At 24.1% G+C, this 25290-nt stretch overlaps 7 protein-coding genes across 7 annotated transcripts; 4 read left to right on the top strand and 3 right to left on the bottom strand.

The window, feature by feature from the left end:
* Positions 1–1043: 1043 nt before the first annotated feature.
* On the bottom strand, positions 1044–3542 carry PBANKA_1314800 (elongation factor 2, putative; the record flags this gene model as incomplete). Its single annotated transcript, XM_034566733.1, has 1 exon — positions 1044–3542. The coding sequence occupies one exon, from the start codon at positions 3540–3542 to the stop codon at positions 1044–1046; it is 2499 nt and encodes an 832-aa protein (XP_034423300.1).
* Positions 3543–6670: 3128 nt separating this feature from the next.
* Positions 6671–9067, top strand: PBANKA_1314700 (conserved Plasmodium protein, unknown function; the record flags this gene model as incomplete). The annotated part of the gene is made up of 1 exon (XM_034566732.1): positions 6671–9067. One exon carries the CDS (start codon positions 6671–6673, stop codon positions 9065–9067), a length of 2397 nt encoding a protein of 798 aa, XP_034423299.1.
* Positions 9068–9510: 443 nt separating this feature from the next.
* On the bottom strand, positions 9511–11071 carry PBANKA_1314600 (acetyl-CoA acetyltransferase, putative; the record flags this gene model as incomplete). Its single annotated transcript, XM_034566731.1, has 3 exons — positions 9511–10469; positions 10698–10829; positions 10969–11071. The coding sequence occupies 3 exons, from the start codon at positions 11069–11071 to the stop codon at positions 9511–9513; spliced, it is 1194 nt and encodes a 397-aa protein (XP_034423298.1).
* A 940-nt stretch (positions 11072–12011) lies between these two features.
* On the top strand, positions 12012–13325 carry PBANKA_1314500 (conserved protein, unknown function; the record flags this gene model as incomplete). The annotated part of the gene is made up of 1 exon (XM_034566728.1): positions 12012–13325. The coding sequence occupies one exon, from the start codon at positions 12012–12014 to the stop codon at positions 13323–13325; it is 1314 nt and encodes a 437-aa protein (XP_034423297.1).
* A 612-nt stretch (positions 13326–13937) lies between these two features.
* PBANKA_1314400 (conserved Plasmodium protein, unknown function) lies at positions 13938–16268 on the bottom strand (the record flags this gene model as incomplete). The annotated part of the gene is made up of 1 exon (XM_034566727.1): positions 13938–16268. The coding sequence occupies one exon, from the start codon at positions 16266–16268 to the stop codon at positions 13938–13940; it is 2331 nt and encodes a 776-aa protein (XP_034423296.1).
* A 973-nt stretch (positions 16269–17241) lies between these two features.
* PBANKA_1314300 (S-adenosylmethionine-dependent methyltransferase, putative) lies at positions 17242–18837 on the top strand (the record flags this gene model as incomplete). Its single annotated transcript, XM_034566726.1, has 1 exon — positions 17242–18837. One exon carries the CDS (start codon positions 17242–17244, stop codon positions 18835–18837), a length of 1596 nt encoding a protein of 531 aa, XP_034423295.1.
* Positions 18838–20023: 1186 nt separating this feature from the next.
* Positions 20024–25055, top strand: PBANKA_1314200 (conserved Plasmodium protein, unknown function; the record flags this gene model as incomplete). The annotated part of the gene is made up of 6 exons (XM_034566725.1): positions 20024–20210; positions 20315–20540; positions 20634–24474; positions 24611–24672; positions 24810–24867; positions 25008–25055. 6 exons carry the CDS (start codon positions 20024–20026, stop codon positions 25053–25055), a joined length of 4422 nt encoding a protein of 1473 aa, XP_034423294.1.
* Between the last annotated feature and the right edge of the window lie 235 nt (positions 25056–25290).

The raw sequence follows: 25290 nt of genomic DNA, 5'->3' as shown, positions 1-25290 counted from the left end.
ATTTACGCGTTCATTATTTATTTATTTATTTATTTTTTTTTTTGCGTTTTGTTTTTCTTCACCTTATAATTCATGCAATTATTTTTACTTGTTTTGTAAATTTTAAATAGGCAATTTTATTATAAATTTAACTCATTAATAAATTTAAAAAAGTTGCGAGCGGCAATATTCACTTTTCCTTTAAAGGAAACAGCGATATATTAATATATATGTATTGTAATGCGATGCTTTATATAAATATAGTATAAAATTCAAGGAAACGGGGAATGACAAAAAAATGTAATATAGCTACGATGTTTCTCTTTACACTTTTAGTCATCATATGTGCTGACAACATGCACGATTATATAGAATATATCACCACGTACTCATAGAAGATATAGATAATTACATATATTATTTATTTTTTAAGAATGAACAATTTGCCAATTTATGATAACCTATTTAAATTGTGTTGCACTAATGTCCACAGAGGTATCCCCAATAAGAGGATTGAAAATTTATATAGAATTTTAAATTACAGTAATATGCGTACCGCATTGAATAAGTAATACATTAAAATATTGGAATTATGTTTTGTTCATTTTTAAAAGTTTTTAGTTTTAATATGCATACATGTAGCACATAAATATGATGTGTGATGTAAAACAATGCATTGTGTATCTTATTATATGAAGCGAAATGAATTTATAATATTATGTACATATTTCAGCTAAAATAAAAAAATATCCTAAAATGATATATACACTATTATATGCATCATGCATTTTTATGTATGCCAATAAATGACAATAATACTAATTAGTAAATATATGTCAAGTTTTATTTACTGGACTACTACATGCAAGCATGCATGTGCAAAACTAAATCTCTGTGCGACTACAGATATATACACGAAGAATTACTATGTTGTTGTATTTGTTTGTATTACATCATTTTGGTGTTTTTTTAGTAAACTGCTAATAATTTTGATTTACAACTTTCTCTTTTCTTAAAATCTGTACTAAAAACAACCACAAATGATATTCAAATTTCAAAGCAGTTTATAATTTATCTAAGTAGTTATCCAATTGTGGCATTTCTACTTTGATACCTTTTCTTTCTCTAATGTTCATAATAATTTTATATGAATTTTTATTTGAATCAAAAGGATCATCATACAATACAGACCAGTGATCGAAAACACATTGTGGAAATGCTTGACCAGATGTAGCAGCACGTAATGCAGATGTGAATCCAAAAGATTCTGCGACAGGTAAATGCGCTTGTATTTTTAATAATGGTGTTCCTAATTTTTGGTCTTCAGATATAACAATACCTCTTCTTTTGTTTAAAACACTATATACACCACTAACAACATCTTGTGGGCAACTAATATCGACAAGATATATTGGTTCTACTAATCTTGGTACTGCTGTTAATTCACATGCATATATACATTTTTTGCAAGCGGGCATAATTTGGCCTGCACCTCTATGAATAGCATCAGCGTGCATATGAACATCTAACATTCTGAACTCACATCCTCTCATATTTTCTTCACACAAAACACCTTCCTTTGATGCCCATTGGAAAGCAGCTACACAATGGACTTTAATTTCATTCATATATTGTATACCACTTGTATTATCTGTTAAAAGATTTGGACCAATAGTTTCTGGACCAAATGCCCATATTTTTAATGCTAAGTTTTTATCCCATTGATAATTACTGTGTAAGTAGTTTGCTCTAGTTTTGGGGTCATCTTTGTCGGATACTTTACCTTTATCAATATCTTCTGGCAATCCTTCAGCCAATGGGTAAGCTTTCATAAATAGACGATTGTGCTTATTTGGTGATTTACCTAAACATGTAATTGTTGATTCTTCAGTAACAGTTTCTCTATATGAAACAACTGGGTCAGAAACAATAAAATCAATTTGTGCATATTCGTCTTTTAAATCTTTTAAGCAAATTTCAATGTGTAATTCACCACAACCAGATATAATATGTTCTCCAGATTCATCAGTAGTACATAAAACTAATGGATCAGATTTAGCTAATTTTTTAAGACCATCAACTAATTTTGGTAATTGTTTACTATCCTTAGGTTTAACTGCAACACGGACGACAGGGGATACACTATATTTCATATCAGCAATGTTATGTGCTTCTTTAAATGTAGTAATTGTTCCCGATTTTACAATATATTGATCAACACCGACTAAACAACATGTATTACCACATGGTACATCTTGAACTTGCTCAGTATATCTACCCATCATTAATACAGTTCTTTGAATATTTTTTTCATATAAATCTGTTTTTTCTCCTGGCACATAGTGCGGACCTTGGATTCTAACTTTTTGTCCTGTAGCAACTGTTCCTGAAAACACACGACCGAATGCATAAAATCGTCCCTTATCAGATGTCGGAACCATTTTTGATATATACATCATCAATGGTCCATTAGGATCACAATTACGTATAGCATTAGCTGCTTCATCATCCATAGGACCTTCATATAAATTTTCAACACGATATTTTTGTGCAGTTGCTGGGGATGGTAAATGAGTAACAATCATTTCTAATAAAGTATCTCCTGCTGGTAACCATAATTGCATAGCTTTTTTTAATAATTGTTTACCAGTTAATAATTTATCGTCTCCCTTTAATTCAACTCCGATGTTTTGTAACATCTTTGTGTATTTCTCTTTATCATCATTCATAATTGATTGACATAAGTTTAAGATTGGCTCCATAATAAATTGGCAAAAACCTCTTTTATATCCTTCTTGTTGATTTTTTGACCATTTCTTTGTTTTAGCATCGTAAAAACTGTTACCCCATAAACGTTGCATCATTTTACTTTTTTCAATACCAAATTTTTTGGAATATATTCTTGAGAAAGTTTCTAAAGTAAATGCCCAACCTTGTAAACCAGAACCAAAAGATACAGTACCTTTTTCGGGATATACTTGAATGTCTCCCATTAATTTGTCAGTATATGTAGAAATGATAACATTTACACTTTCAATAGTTCTTGCAAAAGTTTGATAAATATCTTCAACTTCCATTTGTAATTCTAATAATGCTCTGTCAACTTTATTAACATGTAATACTGGCTTAATTCTTTCTCCTAAAGCTTGATACAAAACAGTTTCTGTTTGTACACATACACCTTCAATAGTATCAACAACAACTAAAGCACCATCTGTAACTCTTAATGCTGCTGTAACTTCTGATGAAAAGTCAACGTGCCCTGGTGAATCAATTAAGTTGATAAGAAAAGGTTTTTTTCCTTCTCCATCTTCTAAATCATGTTCAAAATACATGGATATACCAGTTGACTTAATGGTAATACATCTTTCTTGTTCATCTGCTCGCGTATCAGTAAAACGAGCATCTCCTGCATGCTTACTAGATATAATACCTGCCTTTGATACCAAAGAATCTGTTAATGTTGATTTTCCGTGGTCGACATGTGCTATAACGGACATGTTCCTAATTTGTTTTGTTTTGTTCATGATCTCACGAACTTGATCTACTGTAAAGTTCACCATTTTGTTCTATTATTTTAAAATTAAAAAATATTTATATTTTTTTTTATATTCTTAAAAAAAAATTCAACTGTGTAAATACAGTATTATATATATTATCTTCCTATAATAATATATTGTTATATGTTTATTTTTTTTTATATAGTTCTTTACAAGTATGTAAAATAAAGTAATGGCATATCGTGTATAATTTAGTCATATAATACGTTGTTATTATATTTTCTATAACTCATATGATCTACATGTATATATATTAATTAATTATTTTTTTTTAAATAAAGTTTTTTATAAAAATGTTTCATATCATAATTTTAATTGTATTATTATGCATCAAAATATTTTATATATCTTTGTAAGCATATTTATGTATTAATAAATTTCCATACTCTTATAAATATATATAATTATATGCATATATATGTGCTTAATATAATTCACTATTTTGTTTTGGTTTTTTTTTTTAATTTCAAAAATAATAGCAATGTTGTTTTATTATTCTACGTTTTTTAAATTTTGCATTAAAAAAATATGCATATATAGTACGTATATTTAACACGTTTTTTTTAGTTAGTGAGTATATATATATATTCCGAACAAAAAAAAATTTAAGCTAAATTCATGCACATAAATATAATATCTACTTAAAATGTATTCATTCTATATGTATACTTAGTATGTTTTGTTTTTTTCAAGCTTAACAAATACATAATTATCGCCAAAAGTTAAGCGTATATATTATAATATGTTGTATGCAATATAATTCATTGATATGATATATGCATAATATTTTATAAATTATTCTTATAAAAAAAAAAAAATATATTTGGGTAACCAATTTTACAAGCTCCTCGAAGTGCGTTAATATATTTATGCATACTCCTTTATATAGGTGGAAAAACTAATATTTTAAAGGATTATTTTTTATTATATATAAATAATAAATGTATTCTTTATAATAGCTAAAAATTGTTATAATAAAGAAAAATATTGCTTGTAGTAAGTAGAGCACTTGATATTTTATATTTTTTTTTCAAGTGATTGTACACATAGAACTATCGGCATCTATCAAAGGGGTATAAACAGATATTATATAATAATTTGTTAAAAGCCTTGAAATATGTTATTTTTGTTTAAACTAGTTGAAATTTGCTAATTTTTTAAATAATTACACAATTTATATATATATATATATATGTATTTCTTATTTTTTTTTAATATTATGCAATTTTAATAAAAGTGCGGATTTTATGATTAGAGAAAACTAATAAAAATAATATAAAATTGGGATGACCAATGTGAAATTAAAAATTGTGTTTTCTTAAACATTTACTATGTAGAGAATTTTATAAATGCATTTTACTTTATTTTATTTTTTGGAAAACATATAATTATATATATAACCATTTAATAACCCTGGGGAATTGTATATAGGCATAAGCATTATATTATATATACTTCAATAACATATTTTGTATGAGGAATTAGAATAATTAATTTCTTTATATAAAGGAAAAGTCAAAATAAATAATAATATTTCGAAAAATGTTTTACCATTCATTATTTTTTAAAATTTATTCATTATTTGATTATTATTATTGTTTTTTGTGTGTAGTGTTATACACAATATTAATCATCCTAGATACAATTTTTTTGAAAATGGAAAAAAATTAACCATCTATGCCAGTATGGGTAAAACAAAATACACAATCTTATAATGAAGGTACTCACAATTAATATACCACTTATATATATGGATAGGTGTTTAATTCTATAAATACGGATGTACTGTATACTCGTTATAAAATTGTCCTATTCAATATAGCATTAAGTATGGGATTGGTGAATAGCGCATGCTTTAAATAATATATATATGGAGAATATGTAATATATATTTTTATATGTATTAAAGGTATTTCCTCTCTTTTCATATTTGTTAAAATCTATAATATATATTTTTTTATATTCTTTAAATATGGTTCCTTCATTAAAATGAAATACTCATAGACAGGTATATAATCTTGAAAATGATTAGTATTAAAGATTTTGTAGTATAAAAAATGTATTACGCATTCTTTTTATATATAATTCGAATTATGAAATGATGTGAAAGGGGCGGAAAAAAACGTTGGGAAATAGTATAAATGCTTATTCGGTTTTTTAAAAAATATTTTGTATGTTTTTATAGGTCCTTAAAATTGTTTTATATATAGTACATGCGAATATATGGAAAATATTATTCAAATGTAATAAGAATGTGGAATACAACATAAAATTTCATTATGGTAAAATATCCATATATCAGTAGGGATTAAATTGTTCGCTTTTAATTTATTTTTCCATGTTTTATATTTTATACATACTAAACATAATTGTACACTATTATATTTTTAATTTTTTTATTCACATAATTTCCTGAGGAAATTTATTATTGAAATATTTAAAAAAATTGAAATTTTTGAAAATAAAAAATGATGAAATATTTTCGTTTTATTTGATAATACCAAAATGCTTCATAAAGTTTAAATATATAATTTTTGAATTTTTATATAGAAAAAAATATATAAATAGCAGCTATAACAATGATGGTAATATTAACCACACAAGCTTAATTTTATTTTTTTTTTGTTAAAAAATAGAAGTAATATTAGCAATGATAAAATATTTTATTATTCAATGTAATAGTCTTTTAATAGCAAATATTTTTTTTTTGTAAACAAAATTAACTCATGACCGCCAAAGATAGCAAGTTTATTAGTTACATAAACAAATAATCGAAAAGAGATTGAAAAATCGATATATAATACATATTCATATAAATGGATGAATAAAATTTCCATGAATAAAAATTTATAAATAGAAAGCTGCAAGTAGCATATCGAGAGAATTTTTGGAGGTATTCTGAGATATCCATATTTATATATATTGAATAAACCCTCCCCAAAATGTGTGCAATTCGTAAAATCAATAACATTCATTGAATTAAAGCAAACAAAAAAAGCTGTGCACAAATAAAAGATAAGCGTAATACTACAACCACGATAAATGCTAAACGAAAACAAATAAGACGCTTTTCAAAAATAGTGAAGGAAAAAAATAAAAAAATACTTTAAAATTTATAGTTTAGAGAAAATATGTTTTCTCTATTAAAGTCATATTTTTCTAATTCTGGAAATCAGAAAGAATTGAGAATTTTAATTATTGGTGAAGGTGGTTCAGGAAAGACGAGTTTATTTAATCTAATAGCAAATTATCACAATAAAAGTAAATATGATATAATAAATACACAATATTTAATAAATGGTAATAATGGTAACTGCTCGCTTGGCTTTAATACAAAAAAAATATGTGTAAATAAAAGAAATTTACAAATATATGATATAGAAGGAACAAAAACCAATACTATAAATATTTATGATTGCTATTATGATGATACAGATGTTATATTTTATGTAATTGATGCAAAATGTGAATGTAACATATTTAAATTGATTATATATTTATGCTATCTATGTACAAATGGAATTAATGCCATAAAAAAAAAAAAAAAAAGGAAAAAGGAAACAGAAGAATGCCAAGATGGGAAAAATGGTGTAGAAGATGATAAAGTATTTATAAAACCAATTATCATATTGGGAAATAAATCAGAAGAATTCTCATATTATTCTTCACCTTGCATATACAATTATATAAGGTCTTTAGATATATATGAAAATGAAAAGTTTAAGAGTTTTTTTTTATCGAATGATAATATATATTTAAATGATTATTTAAGCTTATTATATAAAAGGGTAGTTGAATTATTTATTGTAAATAATGCTCCACTGGAAAAGTTTATATTAAAAGAAAATGATGAAAAAAATGAAGTTAAAAAAGAAGCTATGATAAATAAATTCAATCAAATTATAAATAATATCAAGCTTAATAATAAAAGTTTTATATCTATCGATGAGTTGGAAAATAATGAAATATTGTCAAACATTATGAAAGATATAATTAATAAACAAATAAATAATTATAAGCATGCATCAATAGAAGTATATAATATTAGTGTATTAAAAAATAAAGGAGTATATGATGTTATTGAAACCGTTTTTTTAAAATATTGCGAAAAAGATACGAACACAAATGAAACAAGCATTCATGTTGTTAATTCTAATAATGTAAATATAACGAAAGGCAATCAAAATTATAAAAAATTAGATGGAAATCCTTTTGTAGCATCAAATTCTCTTATGAATGGTAATGTAAATCAAAAAAATGAAGCATTATTTGAATATAAAAATAATTTAAATGAGCAAAAACATACATATGGGAATGATGCATGTCAAACTGATCACATAAATACTCAAAAAATGGATACTAAAAAAGAACTAGATATGGATCCACATAATAATAGAAGTAATAAGTTATCCAATTTATATAATGAAAATAATTCAAATGTTTATAACAGTGTAATATATTATAAAAATAAAACAAAAAAACAAAATTTTTGTGGAAACAATAAAGAATGTATACTATACGAAAATAATAAATACGCAGTTAACATATTTATAGAGCATATACAACATACATGTTTTGGAAAAAATACATATGAAAATATTGCTGATAGCATAAATTTTTTTAATATGAAAAATAAAGAATTAAAAGATGAAATTCTTGCATCCGATGAAAGAGAAAAACATGAAAAAAATACTTGTTCAAAACAATTACAGGATTCTGGATATAAAGATATTTCTATTTATGAGGAAGTGGAGGTAATAGATGATGAAAATTTGGTTATTCCTAAAGAATATACCCAAGAAAAATCATTATTTGGTGAAAAAAAAGAAAGTATGGAGAACTATTCAATTGAGAAAGCTGAAAATAGAGACACTGAAATAGAAGAAAAACTGTCTTCTTTAAATGAACCAAAAAATGAAAAAAAATATATTAACTGTTCTGAAACGATGGAAATTAAGAATGATAATAATGGTATATTATATGATGGAATCTCAAGGTTTTTGGACGAAGGAATACATCAAAATGATTATAAGCATTTGTTACATATTGAAACAAAAAACGAAGCATATTTTCTCAATGGAGGCAATGAAAACAATACTTCTTTTGAAGTGGATAAATCAAATTATGATGATAATAAATTTGAGCATAAAAAAGAAAAAAAGAAAAAAAATGAAAGAATACAAAAATCATCTGAAGGTGTAATAACATATAACGAATCTTTGAGTTTTGAAAATTGCACGAATAATATTTCTTATACTTATTATTCTTCAAATGAAGAAAATGGTAACAATCGTTTTACTCAACCTCAGAATGAATTTAAAGAAAACATAAATAAAGGGGAAGGCGCCCAAAAGTATGTATATAAATCAAAAATTAATAAAAAAAGATATTCATGTATCAAAAAGAAAAGAAAAGAAACATTTTTGCATAATACAAATCTCAATGATTCAGGGGAATATTCTAGTGACTCCCTTGAAGATACTAATTTGATGAATGTTATGTGCATTGATTCGCTGAAAGAAATTTAAGTATAATAAAAATGGAAAACTGGATGCCTATATTTTGCATATTTGCATAGTGTTAATATAAACTATAGTAACTTTTTGTAATATCATTTTTATGTTTATTTTTTATTTGATTTCATTAATTTGCTTATTTACTCGTTTTTTTTTGTATATATGTATATTTTATGACCAAACACAATCATACTATCCAAAACATTCGTACATGATCAATTATATGATCATTTATTATTCAAATATCCAAATTAGCATATAATATAGTTTAAGTGTTAAACAAAAATATTAAAATGTACCAAAATATAACAATATGTGTTCCCATATAAGTACATATGAGGACAAAACATTAATGGTGGATTTAAAAAAATGTAATATAATGACAACAAAAATAAGAATATATAAATAATATACGAAATATTCACTCATTTAATTATATGAACAAAACATGGTGATTACACATTTTCCACGACAACTGATGTAGCAGAGCCTAAATAATTATTTATAGATGCGCAGCCAAATTTCATATCAAAATTTTTTAATATAGTTATTAATGATATAAGAATTCTTGAACCTGATACAGCAGTTGGATGCCCCAATGATAAAGCCCCTCCATTAATATTTACATTAGACATATCTATGCCCAAATTTTTAACATTAAAAATAACATCTAATGCTGAAGATTCATTAATTTCATAATAATCAACAACAGATTTATTAATTTTTTTTAAGCATTTTAATATAGAATAGGAAATACTCAAGGGAGAATCACATGGTTGCACAGAAGCATTATCATAAGCTACAATTTCTACTAATGGATTTAAACCAAGCTCATTCATTTTGTCTTCACTCATTAAAACGATTGAACATGCACCATCAGCAAATGGAGCTATATTATAATTTGTAATAATACTTTCACTACTTAAATTACAAATATTATCAATATTACATTTTTTATATATTTCATCAGTGTCAATAACTATTTTTTCGTATTCTAATGTATTTTTTTTTTTTTGAATTATTAAAGGAAATATTTCTTGTGGTATTAAATTTTCACTATATGCATTTGCTGCTCTTTTATATGAATTTATAACATAATTATCTAAGTCAATTCTTGGAATTTTATGTTTTTTACAAAATAATTCCATATTATTATTTTTTTTTAACTCCTTATTATTTGATATATATTCATATCCATCATGTATTATACTATCATTAAAAGTAATATTCCCTAATTTGCATGTTTCTGTTCTTAACTTTTTCAAAAAAAACGAACTTTGAGACATTGATTCCATTGATCCAACAACACAGACATCTTTTCCTGATTTTATTAAATCATATCCTAAGGTCACTGAGTCTAATCCACTACAACACAAATTATTAATATGATGTGTTTTTGCATTCATGTTAATACCTAAGATAGGATAAGAATTGAGCCACAAAGAATACGATTATAATTGGATTTGTATATATGCTTAAATATGTTAAGGCGGAAATAATAAAGATGAATATTATGTATGCTGATAAATGATACCAACAACAGATAAAAGCACACACATATGTGACAAAACCTGGTCAAATATATACACAAACATCTTAATGACAGTGATAATTTGTTATAAAAAAACATAAGCAATTGTACCTGTAGAAACAAGGATTTTTTGAAGAGGTAAAGGCCCACATCCACTAGAAAATGATTGCCCAAAAATTACACAATCAACTATATCTTTTTCTATTTGACTTCTTTCTAGTGATTTTAATATTGTGGGTATAGCTGCATCGAAAAAAAAATGGAAATTAAGCAAATAAGTAAAATAATTAATATACGTTCATATGAACAGCAATGAAAAAAAAATCTATATCTAAGTAAACAAAATATAAATTTTTAGTGCTATTTCTTTATTTTTTAAAACCTAATTTATACACGGGTATTTGAGAAATTGTTCCGCATAAAGAACCTATAGGGGTTCGAGCATAACCCGCAACAAAAACTTTTTTAACATTATTTGCTATCATTGTTATGCTCCTTTAAAGTTCACATTTTTCTTGATATATAATTTTGATAGCAACTTTGGAAACATATTAGATTGATCTATTACAATGAGAGCATTTCTTAAATAAATTAATATGAATGTACATATATTCTTATAAGGAATATATTGTGCATATGTAAAATCAATAATGCATAATAAATCGAGTAGTTATGTGATAAGTTTTATTTGGTTCATGCTATATTATATGAATTTTTTTTCTAAAAAATAACCGATTGCATCATTACTATATATTTATATTATAAAAAATGTAAAATAATAATAATTTTACGAACTAATTGAATTTCATAATTTTATATATAAAAGAATTAATATACATTTTATAAAACAATATTAAGAAAAAATAATAACCATCACAACACACAATCTATAAAAGAATCGATAGTTGAGCATTTTCTAAAATTATCCTTTTTATTGAAACATGTGGAACACAATTAAAATAAACAAGTATCTCAAAAAATGTTAAGGTGAAAGAAAAAATTTCAAAATGTAGCGAGCAACACGAAACAAAATTATTATGCGTACATTTAAATAAATATATATATTTACGAAATAAAAATAGTATGTATATATTGCAGTAAATTTTGTTTGTAGTATTCTTTCTAGTAGATTAGAGATGCAAAATGTTTTATAAAAAGTTGAGCAACTGCTGTTTTTTATTTTCTACATAGAAAAAAAATAAATATACGTATAATACACAATGCTCTATATTATATATGCTTATAAGCTATTTTTTTTTAAATAAATGAATGTAATGATGAACTAACCCAGATTGAATATTCATGATGGATCTTTTGAAAGAATAATAACAAAAAAAAAAAGAAGGGAAAGCACACATCATACAAAAGCGCATGATTAAAAAAAAGAAAAAAAAAAGAAAAAATAAAGAAAAAGGGAAGTGAAAAATGTTCAGAAGCTTGGCTTTAAGATACAAAAATAAAACTAAAGGGCAACTAAAATGGAAAGTTAACGAAAATAATGTCGAATATAAAAATTTAAAAATAAAATGGGATGACAAAAATATAGATTTACAAATATGTGATTTATTACCAACCAATAAAAGTAATATAGAATTATTAGAACTTAAAAATATGAATATAATAAAAGATATTAAAAAAACGAAATTTGATTGTGTAATTTTTGGAATTGGATATGTTGATTATGATAAAATATTAAAGTCTTTTAATAGAGCTGATTTAGTTCAAAGGAAAGCTATAGATTCTATACATGCTAATTTAAAAAAAGTTAATGGACAGTATATATCAATAATACAACAATGCCTTCTTTTAAATATTCCCCATTTTTGTTTAGGAAGAGATCGGCTAACAGAACTTACAAGCATTGGTGCAGCTATATTTAATAACCCCAAAGAAATACTTTCTTTGGTATATTATTTTCTTGTGAATAGCGAAAAAAGTGATAAAAACAATATTCAGCCAAATAATAATCTTGAAATTAAAAAAGATGAAGATGAATACAATTTACAAAACAATTCCCCAAATTTTTACAATGCTCTTGTTCAGGAGAATGCCCTATATTTAATATACAATTTTCATGCAACTTTGCTAAGAATATTGCGATCAAAATATTATATACCCCCATATATGACACCCTCCAATATTAATTACAACAATATCGGGAATAAAGGAAAAAATGAAGCTTATTTAAAAAAAAATATTTTTTCTTTTTTCAATGAAACTACATATGATATAATAAATAATTTGAGAAACACAATAAGAAAATCTGGATTATATTCAGAATTTGAAATACCACAAGGGAAAAGGGATATCAATATTTTAATAATTTGTGATAGCATATGTGTAGACTATTTTTACAATTATATAAAAAAAAATTTTAATCACTGGTATAATATAAGTCCGTTCTACAACGAATTGTATACATTAGAAAAAAAAAATACATATAAATTTGTATTAGCATTATTTTTATTTATAATTGCGCCAGTTGCATGGACATTGACTTTTTTAATAAAATATGGTTATGAATTATGGGTAGAATATTTTACAAAAGGAAAAGCTATAACAGTTGGGGGAAATCCATTTTTTAAAAATTCAAGATTAATTGATATCAATGAAATTGATAATAATCCAGAAATTAATGATAATTTTGTTAATTCAATAAACAAAAAAAATATGCAATTTGAAACAGTTAGTGCATTGGGTGGTTTAATGCAATGGTTTAAAAATAAAAGTCGAGATTAGTTTTTTTTACGTCTATTAATGCAAAAAGTATATATGTATTATATATATTTATACATATTTTGTATGTACACACATTTGTGTAAACTATATGGTATTTATTGTAGAGTGGAGTATTGTAAAATTTATTTAAAGGTTCATATTTTTAGGGGAATATAAGGCATGTGTATGACCTGTGCTTACATAGCTATGTCATTTATCCCTATAGTTATATACATTTTTTTAACACTAACTATTAACATCTGTTTTTTATTATTTGATTTAACAATTATTATAGTTATATTTGAAACAAAAAAATCAAATTAAAAGGCAATATAAGTAAAGATATGGAAATAATAATATGATATATACTTATGCAAACATAAAGAATTTGTCATTATCATAATTATTATTTTGACTATATACATACCCATATTTTGGGGATATTCGATAAAATTAAACAAACGAGAAATTATGATTGCATTATGCTGTGTATCAAAAAATACAATAATAATAAAGCGAGCATAAAATGAACTTTCGCTTTCCAAAGGTGCATAAAATTTTCATGGGGATTTTTTATATCATAGTATATATTGCGTTGCGATGCTACAGATATATGATTTATTTTATGTTTTCTTATGCATCGCTACCCTCTCTTCTAAGTCTTCTTCCCTTATGTCTTTCTCTACTTCTGTGACTTTTTTCGATACCTATATCTCTCTTTTCACGTTTTCCTTCTTTATCTCTTTCTCTATGTTTATGTCTGTCAATTATGTCTCTGTTCTTTCCCCTACGGTTTTTGTCTATGCTCTCAGAACTAGCTCTTTCTCTTTTTTTATTTTTATAACAATCTATACTCCTAATGCTTCTTTCACTGTTTTCATATTCTCGCTCTCTTTTAGCACGCCGATTATGATCGCAACGATGCTCATGATTAAAATGAAAGTCAGTTGAATTACTATCATATTCTAATTTTTTCTTTTTCAAAATTCTATTATCATTTTTTTTATTTCTAATTGGCGATTGACTAGAATAATTGTGTATATTTAGGGATCCCCTCTTTTTCTGCTTTTCATTCTTTTTTATGTGGCTAGATGCGATACTATCACTGTCGCTTTTATTATTATCATTTCCCCTACTATTATTATCAGAATTGTTGAAGGTGTGGCTAGATTCTTTATCACTTTGCCCGCTAAAAGATTCTTTCTTTTTGCTGTAATATTTTTTTATGTCATTTAAAATTTCCAGAGTTTTGTTCTTATTTAATGAATTTTCTGGTTTATTATTTTTTTGGGGGGTCTTGTCTTTTTTTTTTATATCATTTAATGAGGGGTTCTTTTTGTACTCTATATTTCTTTCGTCGGATGATGTGATACTACCACGCTTGTTAGGCTTATTTCGTTTACTATGCTTGATGATATGTTTCCTTTTGTTTGGGTGCCCATAATCTGATCTTTCATCATTTCTTACTAGTGATGACGATGATTTTTTGTTGGTTTCTTTTTTTTTATTATTTTTGGGTTCTTTATTATGCATTTTTTCAAGAGAATTATTTTTTTTAGAAGTATCACTACTTTTATGGCTATCTTTTTTAGCATACTTTTTTTTTTTTATCTTAGTTTTGTTATATCGATTATCGCTATCACTATTACTATCACTGTTTCTTTGTAGTTTTCTTTTATTACGATGCTTGTTTTTTGTATTACCTTTAAAATTTTTATCATCATCGCTATCGTTATAGCTGCTTTGAGATTTTCTTTTTTTACGAATCATTTTCTGTAATGCCAGTTTATTACCCCTTGATATGCGTGGACTAATTGAACGATCGGAATTTTTTATTTTATCGTCATCCAATGTTGGATTGGAATCATTTTTGGTTGGTGTATCAGGAATACTACTTATAACAGATATTCTTATTGGAAGCGATGGCTTGGCTTTTATTTTTTTATTATTTTTCTTTTGTTTTATATTTGATGGCCCGCTTGAATCACTGTATTCTGATGTATTACAAGTACGCTTGTTAGAATCGCTAGAATAATCAGATTTAGTAGATTTATGAGAGCTATCTGAACTATACTCATATCGATATTTTTTTTTTCGTCTTATATTCCTTCTGCAATCACTTTCACTGCTGCTAGCGTTGCTTTCATCGCTAATACTTCTATTACCACTACTTATACTATTACTACTTCTACTATCACTACTTATACTATTACTACTTCTACTACCACTACTTATACTATTACTACTTCTACTACCACTACTTATACTATTACTACTTCTACTACCACTACTTCTACTATTACTACTACTATTACTACTTCTACTATTACTACTTCTACTACCACTACTTCTACTATTACTACTTCTACTACCACTACGTCTACTATTACTACTTCTACTATCGCTACTACTACTATCACTACTGCTTCTATCGCTTCGGTTGTCTTTGCTATTTTTGTTTTTCTTCTTTGACGCTTCATCACTCTCCTTTAACTGCATATCTTCTATCTTTTTATCGTTCTTTTTAATTTTCAAAATTTTTTGCAAATTTTCTATTTGTTTTCTTTTTCTATCATTTAGCATATGTATATTTTCATTAGCATCAAATTTCCGATTTTTATTTACATTAAATTTTTCTTCTGTATTTTTTTTTTCATAATATTCATCATATAATTTTTTCCTATAATTATTAATTAGCTCTTCAATATTTTCTTTTCCTTCTTCCTTGATTTTTTCTTCATATAGTAAAACTTCTAACTCTATTTTTCTTTTTTCTGAGTGTTCAATAATTGAAAAATCACATGTATATTTTTTATCAACAATATTATTCATACTAACTTCATTTCGAAATTTTTCGTAATCTCTAATTGTATTTTTGGCACGGCGAATATGTGCCAAATTACTTTGAATATATCCATTTGTTCCCGAACCTCGCGGCGTTTTTAATCCAATTCCGTTATACATTTTGTATTTTTTTACTTTTTATTTATTATTATTATTTTGATAATATTTAGACGTAACAATGATAAATTTATGGTCAATATGATCTATATATGTTATGTCCATCATGCGGAAAAACGTACATATAAATAATTACATGGGAATGTATATATATGTTTCCCTCCTTTGATATCCTTTTTAAGTTAAAAACGTTCCATTTCTTTGAAAAATATTTAATATTTTTTTGTTTAAATATTAAAAATGAAATAATTCAGTTACCAAAAAGGATATCGCATATACATTACAAAAACATTATATGATATATTCTATTGGTGAATATAATATTACTTTTTATATATAAGTGAGTAAAAATAAATCGATTTATTCTTTTTTAAAATTACTTTGTGATGAAATTACTTATTTTTTTATGCTTTTTCGAATAATATAAATATGTTCTTTATAATCTATCGTCATTTGTCCCCGTTTAAGTTGTAACATGGATAATTTTACAAAATAATTATCATTTTGAAATGTTATTATCAGATATTTATATGCATTTATATATCCCCATCACATAATATATACAAATTTTCTTTTTTATGTTTTAAATAAAAATGAAATATAATGATAAAAAAAAATAAAAAAATGGGAAAAAAAATGAAAAAATAAATAACGTTTAATACACTTTCGCTCCGCATTTTCAAAAAAAATATAGATATGTAGTAAAATCATTTATGAGTTAAGGAATTTAAATATGGGATAAAATTTTGATTATACGATTATAAGAAAATAAAGATAAAAAAAATATATTAACAATTGAAAGAATTCTTTTGGAAGTTTCAATTGCAATAGTTTTTGTATGTAAAATATACATATAATAGTAATCATATATAAAAAGTAAAAAAAAGTAAAGGTCTTTTAAATAAATTGTGTACATATATATGCATATATAATTTTTAAATAATATTTTTACACAAGCGTTACTTAAAGCTTTCTTATGGTGAAGCTGTTTTTATGTGCAAAGGGAAATTACAGTTTGTTTTTAAAACGACATTTGAATAAATGCATAGGAACAAGGAGAAGAGTGCATACCCCAAGTTCAATTACATATAATGAGCAAAATGGCAACAATAACATAAACCCTAAAAAAAGACCATGGTTAATTATAAAAGATAACTGTGTTAAAAATATATTAAATGGTTTTCCTTGGGTATACTCAAAGGACGTAAAAAATGACAACGATTTGTTTTTATATAGTCCCTGTATCGTTAATATAAAAAATGAATTTAATGAAAATATAGGAGTAGGAATATACAATAAAAATTCAACGATTGTGTCTAGAATATTAACTATGAATGTTAGCGAACATATAAATGAAGAATTTTTTAATAATAAAATAAAAAGAGCATATGAAAAAAGATTGGAATTGTTTCCAAACGATAATTTTTTTAGGGTTGTTAATGCAGAAAGTGATTTTTTACCAGGTATTATAATAGATAAATATAATAAATTAGTATCTGTTCAGATAAATGCAAGTGGAATGGATGTATTGTTACACATTATATTAAAGAGCATTGAAAGTGTTTTAAATCCCGACACAATTATATTAAAAAATGATAGTCAAATACGAAAACTTGAAAAATTGTCATTAACTAAATTAGTATATAAAGGCTTGTATAAACCACCAATTGAAATTAGAGAAAACGGATTAACATTTTTTACTGATATATTAAAAGGACAAAAAACAGGATGGTATTATGATCAAAGAGATAATCGCTCAATGCTTATTTCATATTGTAAAGATAAAAACGTTTTAGATTTATTTTCATATGTTGGAGGATTTGGAATTACTTTAGCTTATTATGGTGCTAATGAAGTAACGTGTGTTGATTCTTCTTATTTGGCCATAGAACATGGAGTGAAATCTGCTCAGTATAATAACGTTTTAAACAAAATTAACTTTGTGCATGCATGCGTTAAGAAATTCCTTAACGTATCTTTACACATAAAATTAGAGGCACCATATAATAGAAATGATAATATACCATTACTTGAGAAAAGCGATGAGCAAACTGATGAATGGTTGAGCATTGAATTGAAAGAACAAAATGATAACAACATGATATCAATGAAAAAAAAGGAACATGATAAAAAGAGCACATTTTTTTCGGATATACAAAACATATATATATATGAAAAAAGTAAAGATAATCGCATTGATCTCGACGATATAGACAAATTATTAATTAAAAATAATAATTATGATTTTTTCAAAAAAAAATATGACGTTATATTAATAGACCCTCCACCATTAGCACGTAATAACTATTTATTACCAGCAGCTTTAAAAGTTTATCAAAAGCTTTTGTATGTATCATTTAAAATAATACAAAAGCCTGGCTATGTATTTGTATCAAGTTGTAACAAATTAATAGGTTACAATGAGTTAGTTTTATGTATAAGAAAAGCGTTGAATTGGGCAAAATGCGAAGGGGTAATAATAGGGGAAGGAAGAATAAGTTCAGATCACCCTGTTCATGTTTCGTTACCTGAGACAAAATATTTAACCTCTATCCTTTTAATGATTACTTAAACCAATTTTATTTATAATTTTTGCAAATTGTATTTGTTTTATTTTTTTTAACTTTTTTTTATGAAAAAATGTATAACAAAAAATTAAAATTTTAGAATTAATTTTCCAATGGGGCGAATAAAAACTTTCGCCTATTTTTCTGTATACTTTCAATTTCAGACGCAGTAATTTTATGAATATGTTGAATATTAAATAATATGAGGCATAATATATGTATATATTTTGTTAATGTTTAAAATTGATATATATATTTATATAAAATCATATTGAATGATGACTAAAATGAATAATAGCTAATACTGCTAATATAAGTGTAATGACAATATCGGCAATAAGTCTCTGTAAATTTTCTATAATTTTTATTTTAGGTGTATATCTATAAAGGTATAATAAATCCTTTTGTTCAAAATTAAATTTAAAAAGGATATTCCGTAGGCATGCTGCGCTTAAAAAATATATATTATTTATGAAATATGTTTTCTATCTTTATAAATAAATTAAATAAATAATATTATATATATCCCATAGTAGTTTCTACTTTAAGAAACTTGAATTCGTGTATAAAATGTTTAGGGTAAGAAAATATATATTATAAATGAATTATCCCCAAAGGATAAATAATAACAATAAGCAATGAATGTGCAACACTTTGGAAAACAGTATTAATTCGAAAAAATCGAAAATATGCAAATGGAAAAGCGAAAGAAATATAATTTAAATATAAAAAAATGGGAAATTAAAAATATGTACTCTATAATTATTTTGAGACAATATTGCATAAATGTTTGTAATTTTCATATTTAAATGTATATTATAGTACGAATAAAGATATACAAATAAATAAAATGTGCACAATAATATGTATATTATACACATGAATCATTGTTTTTATAATACCCTTCGATTTGCTCATATCACATAAAAATAATTCTTCGCAACAACGTTACTAATTTTAATATATTTATAAGTATACAAACAAAAAAATAAATTAATATAGTATGTATATATGGCTTAACCTAAAATATTAGTTGGAATTTTGTTTTCTGCATTCCACACTAGTTTGAAGCATACATTTATTAAATTATAATAATACTACTACAATTATTATTATTAGTTATTTTTCATATTATTTGTTTGATTTTTATTATTATACTTTATTATAATTTTTTAACATTTTTTTTAAGTTATGAGTACTGGCTGGAATTTTAATTTTGGCCGCAAGTATGCCGAAAGGAGAAGAAAAGAAGAACTAAACTACATAAACTTGTTCAATCAAAATGAGATAAACAATTTAAATGAAAACCCTGAAGTATTTAGAGAGGGATTAAATTGTGGGCCTGCTGGACGAAATGCATTAATAAGATGGATAGAATGTAAAAAAAAAAAAAAAAGATCCTAAGCAACACAAACAAAATGTTTTACACACACATATATATTTATGCATATTTGTTTGATTGTTTATTTTTTTTATGTTTAGATAATTACCGATTAAAAAATGACGAAGAAAATAGTAACCCTGCAGTTAGAGCTTGCAAGGTGTGGCGACAAACACAATCATTTCAAGATGTTGCATTATCTGGGTTGATGGATTTTCTCAAATTTTTAAATATCCCTAAGCACATAACATATAAGCATGTATTTAAAAATTATTTATCTCCAAAATTCATAAATAAAGTTAAATCAGTGGAAAAGTCTCAAAAATGGTACCCACGAAAAAAAAAAATTTGTACAAATATATAAATCATATTTATTACACTAATTTCATAAATATAATCCCTATCATATTTTTTTTACAGTTTAACAAAGCTAGCTAAAAAAATGATGTTAATGTTTCAAGTACGCGAAATACAACCATTATTCTCTATGGTATTAGAAAAAATAAATATTATTCCTATAAATATTTTAAAAATATTAGTAGAAGATACACCTGCTGCTAAATACTTTTATGAAATCACTTCAATTAATGTTAAACGGAAAATATGGATATTGTGCCCAGAATTATTTTTTGAAGAAGTAGAGCATATTATAGAAGAAATCATATTTCGAATGAAATTAAAAAATAGTCACAATTATATAACAAATTTGATTAATAACATAATAGAATTAATAGGTGAAGGAAATGAACATATTTTTCTTTATAATTTATTTTTACATATAATACGATTAAAATGCTTACAAAAAATTTTAAATGAAAAAGAGCATAACTCATCGAATTTTTTACATGAGCACACACCGTGTGCAGAAAAGGAAATAAAAACAAATGCTTGTTCAAAAAATGTTAATAATAAGCCACATCTGAATAAGGATACAAATGAAGAAATAATACAAAGCGAAAAGGATTCAAATAATACCCCAGAAAATATAAAAAGTAATAGTGAAATTGATGAATATATACAAGAAAATAATGAATATGGAATAGTTGAATCTCACAATATGGGTGAATCACAAGATGGTGTTAGTTCTTGTTCTTCTCATCTTTCAGAACATTTTGAAACTAAATTAAAAAAATTAGAAACAATTTTTGATAAAATCATGAATAATAATAAAAATGTGAATGATGAAAAAAAAAAAATAATAAAATGTAATAACAACTCTAAATTATACGTTATAAAAATTCATGGATATAATCATAATAGTAGTTCATTTGAATATTTACAGATGAGAGAAAATATGGATATAAGTGAAAATACTACATGTCATATACATAAAAGTGAAATATTTTCAAACATTATTGAAAATAAAGAAGTCCATAATAATATAAATAGAAGTAGTAGCGAGACAATTTATACAAATAGTTTTCATTATGATATAAATAAGAAAAAACGAATTGTTTCGGATAACATTATTAGTAATATTACTACTAGTAATAATACCAATAAGGAAAAAAAAGAAATCGATGGAGAGGGCAAAAATAAATATACTAATAGAAAATTTGATAAAGACTATTATAAAAAAAAATTAATACTACCTTTTGATAGCATGTTTTATAGTAACCTTAGATTATTATTTTGTTTGCAATACAAAGAAAAATATAATCTTAAGGATGAAGAAATTACTAAGATAGATAAATATTATCCCATTGTTGAATTTATTAACAATATTATAAAAGACGGATTATTATGTTTTTCTGATGAATTAAAAACACAAGAAATAATAAAAAAAACTAAAAATTCAATTAAAATAAAAAATATTGATGATTTATGTGAATATTCATTGTTATTTAATAATATATTATTGAAATATTCCATTATAAATGGTATTTGTTTTAATTTTTATAACAACAATTTCGATCTTTTAACACAAAAAAATAATGTGAACTTTTGGGCATCTATTTTTTATTTTGGAATTTATAATAATTTTTTTGTTTTAATAAAATATGCTATAGATATTATAGATTATAAGCATAGGAAAAAAAAAAAAAAAAAAAAATTATATCAACAAAATGACGAATTATCTATTTTAAAGACAAACAATAATCAGAATATTGAAAGTTGTGATAATTTAAACTACACTCATGAAAACTCTAATATTGAAAAAAAAATAAACGAAATAATTAGTAGTGATTTTATGAATGATCAAAATGGATATGAAAAGTTAAATTACGAATATGAAAAAAATGATGAAAACAATTATGGAATGAATATAGATGAAAGAAATATATCAATATCAAAAAAGAGAAAAACAGGACAAAATCGATGGGAAAATGAGACTTGTACAGGATTTAAAAATATTTTCGGAAACGATAAATCGATAGAAAAGGAATCTGGTGATAATAAAAATGTTGAGAACAATAAAGATGGAAATGTAAAAAGTAATATGAACTATTATAATAAATTGGCAAAGAAAAAATCACCTTCATCAATTGAAACATATGATGACAATATGTATTTAGACAAAGAAAAACGAAAGGAAAAAAATAAAAATTATAAATATATGAGTATAGAAAACAAAAAGGAAGAAAGCCATGTGAAATACATTCATGGATCAAGTAAAAATTTTAAACCTAAAGATAATAATAATGATACTGATGATGAAGAAATTGGTAGTAATTATAATAACATTTTTCTAATGGAAGAAATAAAAAATAAAACACATAAATTATTTATGAATGGACATAATGAAAGTTATTTAAAAATTCCATTAAATAGCATTTTAAAATACATAATAGCATCAGACAATGGAAGTAATGATGATTTTTTATCATTTTTTAATTTTTTTTCTGAAGATAGTGATAATAAAAAAAAAGCAAAAAATATAAAGGAAAAGAATAGCATATTATTATTATCAGCTTTATTAAATATACCACAAATAAATTATTTAAAAATACATATTTTTTTCACAATTATTGATGAATTTTTTTATGAAGAAAAAACAAATACAAGAAATATGCCGACGGATTATTATAATACGAAATGCGATAGTGATCACAATGAAAATAATACAGAATTAAACAAATCTGAAGAAAAAAAAAAAAAAAAAAAAAATTTAAAAAATGAAACTAGTAATGTAACAAGCACAAATAAATTAGACTCTAATAATATAGAAAGACAAAACTTTGGAAATAATTCTCAAAATTTTGGAACATTTATTGCAAATAATACATTGAGTACTAGTATATCATCTCTTAACATTAACAACATAAATAAAAATTTTAATAATTCAGATAATTTAAATAAAAATAAAATTGGGGAAACAATTTACAATGAATATGTTAGTATGAAATCGAATTATGATACCACACCAAATAATAAGGGAAAAAAGCTAACCCATCAGAATGAAGACCAAATTAATAGTCCTGAGAAGATAAGCATCACTAATTGTAGTATTCATCGAACTAGTAGTAGTAATTTATATGCTTCTCAGAATAAAAAATATTTTTATCATATTGGCGACAAACTCTTGAGAAATATAAAAGATATGAATAAAGAAATAAGTAGAAGTTATTTTTTTACAAATAACATCGATATGAAATGCATAAGCGATATATTAAACTGTAGAAATAATGATGAATGTAAAGATAGCTATAAAGACGGTCAAAAAGTTGACAATTTAAACACTATAAAAAACGAAAAAATAAATATTCATAAAGACAATGATAATTTAATTAATTTTGAAAATGATGAAAAAAAACGAGTAGAAAATAATATATACAAAAACACTTATTATTTCTACGAAATATCAAATAAAATAATCCAAAAATCTGATAATTTTAAAGGAAATAGTAAAATAAAAAAATATTTTCCCTATGTTTTAAAAACATCTTTTATATCTTTAAATTTCTTAAAACAAGCTAATATAATAAATATATATATAAAATATATGTATTTATATGAATATTTATATCACATGATATTAAACAGAATATTACACATTAGTACTGTTAACTCATTTCCATTTTTACAAAATGTTATTTTAAAAGATTTATCTTACTATTTTGAAGATTTCAAAAAAAGCAAAATAAAAAACTTTTGGAAATTTTACTTATATTTACATACATTAATTGATATGAATAAAAATAACATTTATTTAATCAGCAAATTGTTTCATAATAATGCCATTGATTATTTTATAAAACTTTTTTATTCTTTGTCTTTTTACAATTCAATTTTTTCTGTCCTTTTTCTCAAAATGATGGAAGTAATATATATACTTATGCAAAATATTCATGCATTTTTTTTTCTATATTCCTAAATATGTGCATAAATCATTCTTATAAATTAAATAAAATTAATTTGCTCTCATTTTACTGCCTTAAAATTTATACCCTTTTCAGACCCCATTGTTTTACAAGAGCATAGAACATAAGAAAACTGAAATTTTGCAAAACCTGTGGATGTAAGCGAAAAAAATAACAACAAAATGAAAAAATAAATTATTCACATAAATTTGTTATTTTCATTCTTTATAACCTTTCTGCATTTTTAAATTAATTTTACACAATTGTATATGCTGATTTGTTTTCTTTTTTATAGAGGAGCACACGAATTGATTTTTTCAAACAATGATAAGGGAAAAAGAAATTCCATTGAGGTACAAAGGGAATACACACATGCATAAATTAAAAAAAAATTATTTATTGTACATGTATATATTTGTGTATGCATGGTGTTAATACAATATTAACCTTATTTTGTACTACACTTTTTTTATGTTCTCTTTATTTTTTTTAGTATAATCTTTGGATAAATTCGTACAATAAACTTTATGAAAAGTTATAATAATGAATTGTCATTGTATTTAAGGCCGATATATTTATTCACAAAAAGTTTATAGCACATTGCTTAAAAACAAATCAAGGAAACAATTATTCTTATGAACACTATGATTTATTTATTGGGCTCAAATAATATGCTCCTTACTTTGAAGGGTTAAAAATCTTTTATAAAATTAGCTATGCAATATATATAGCTTTTTTTATATTTTTCATTTTTTATAAATTTGTAATCCTTTGAT

Source organism: Plasmodium berghei (assembly GCF_900002375.2).
Source record: "Plasmodium berghei ANKA genome assembly, chromosome: 13".
NCBI classification, from domain to species: Eukaryota; Apicomplexa; class Aconoidasida; order Haemosporida; family Plasmodiidae; genus Plasmodium; species Plasmodium berghei.
Note: the sequence above shows the minus strand (reverse complement) of the source record. Positions and strands in the feature narration are given on the sequence as shown.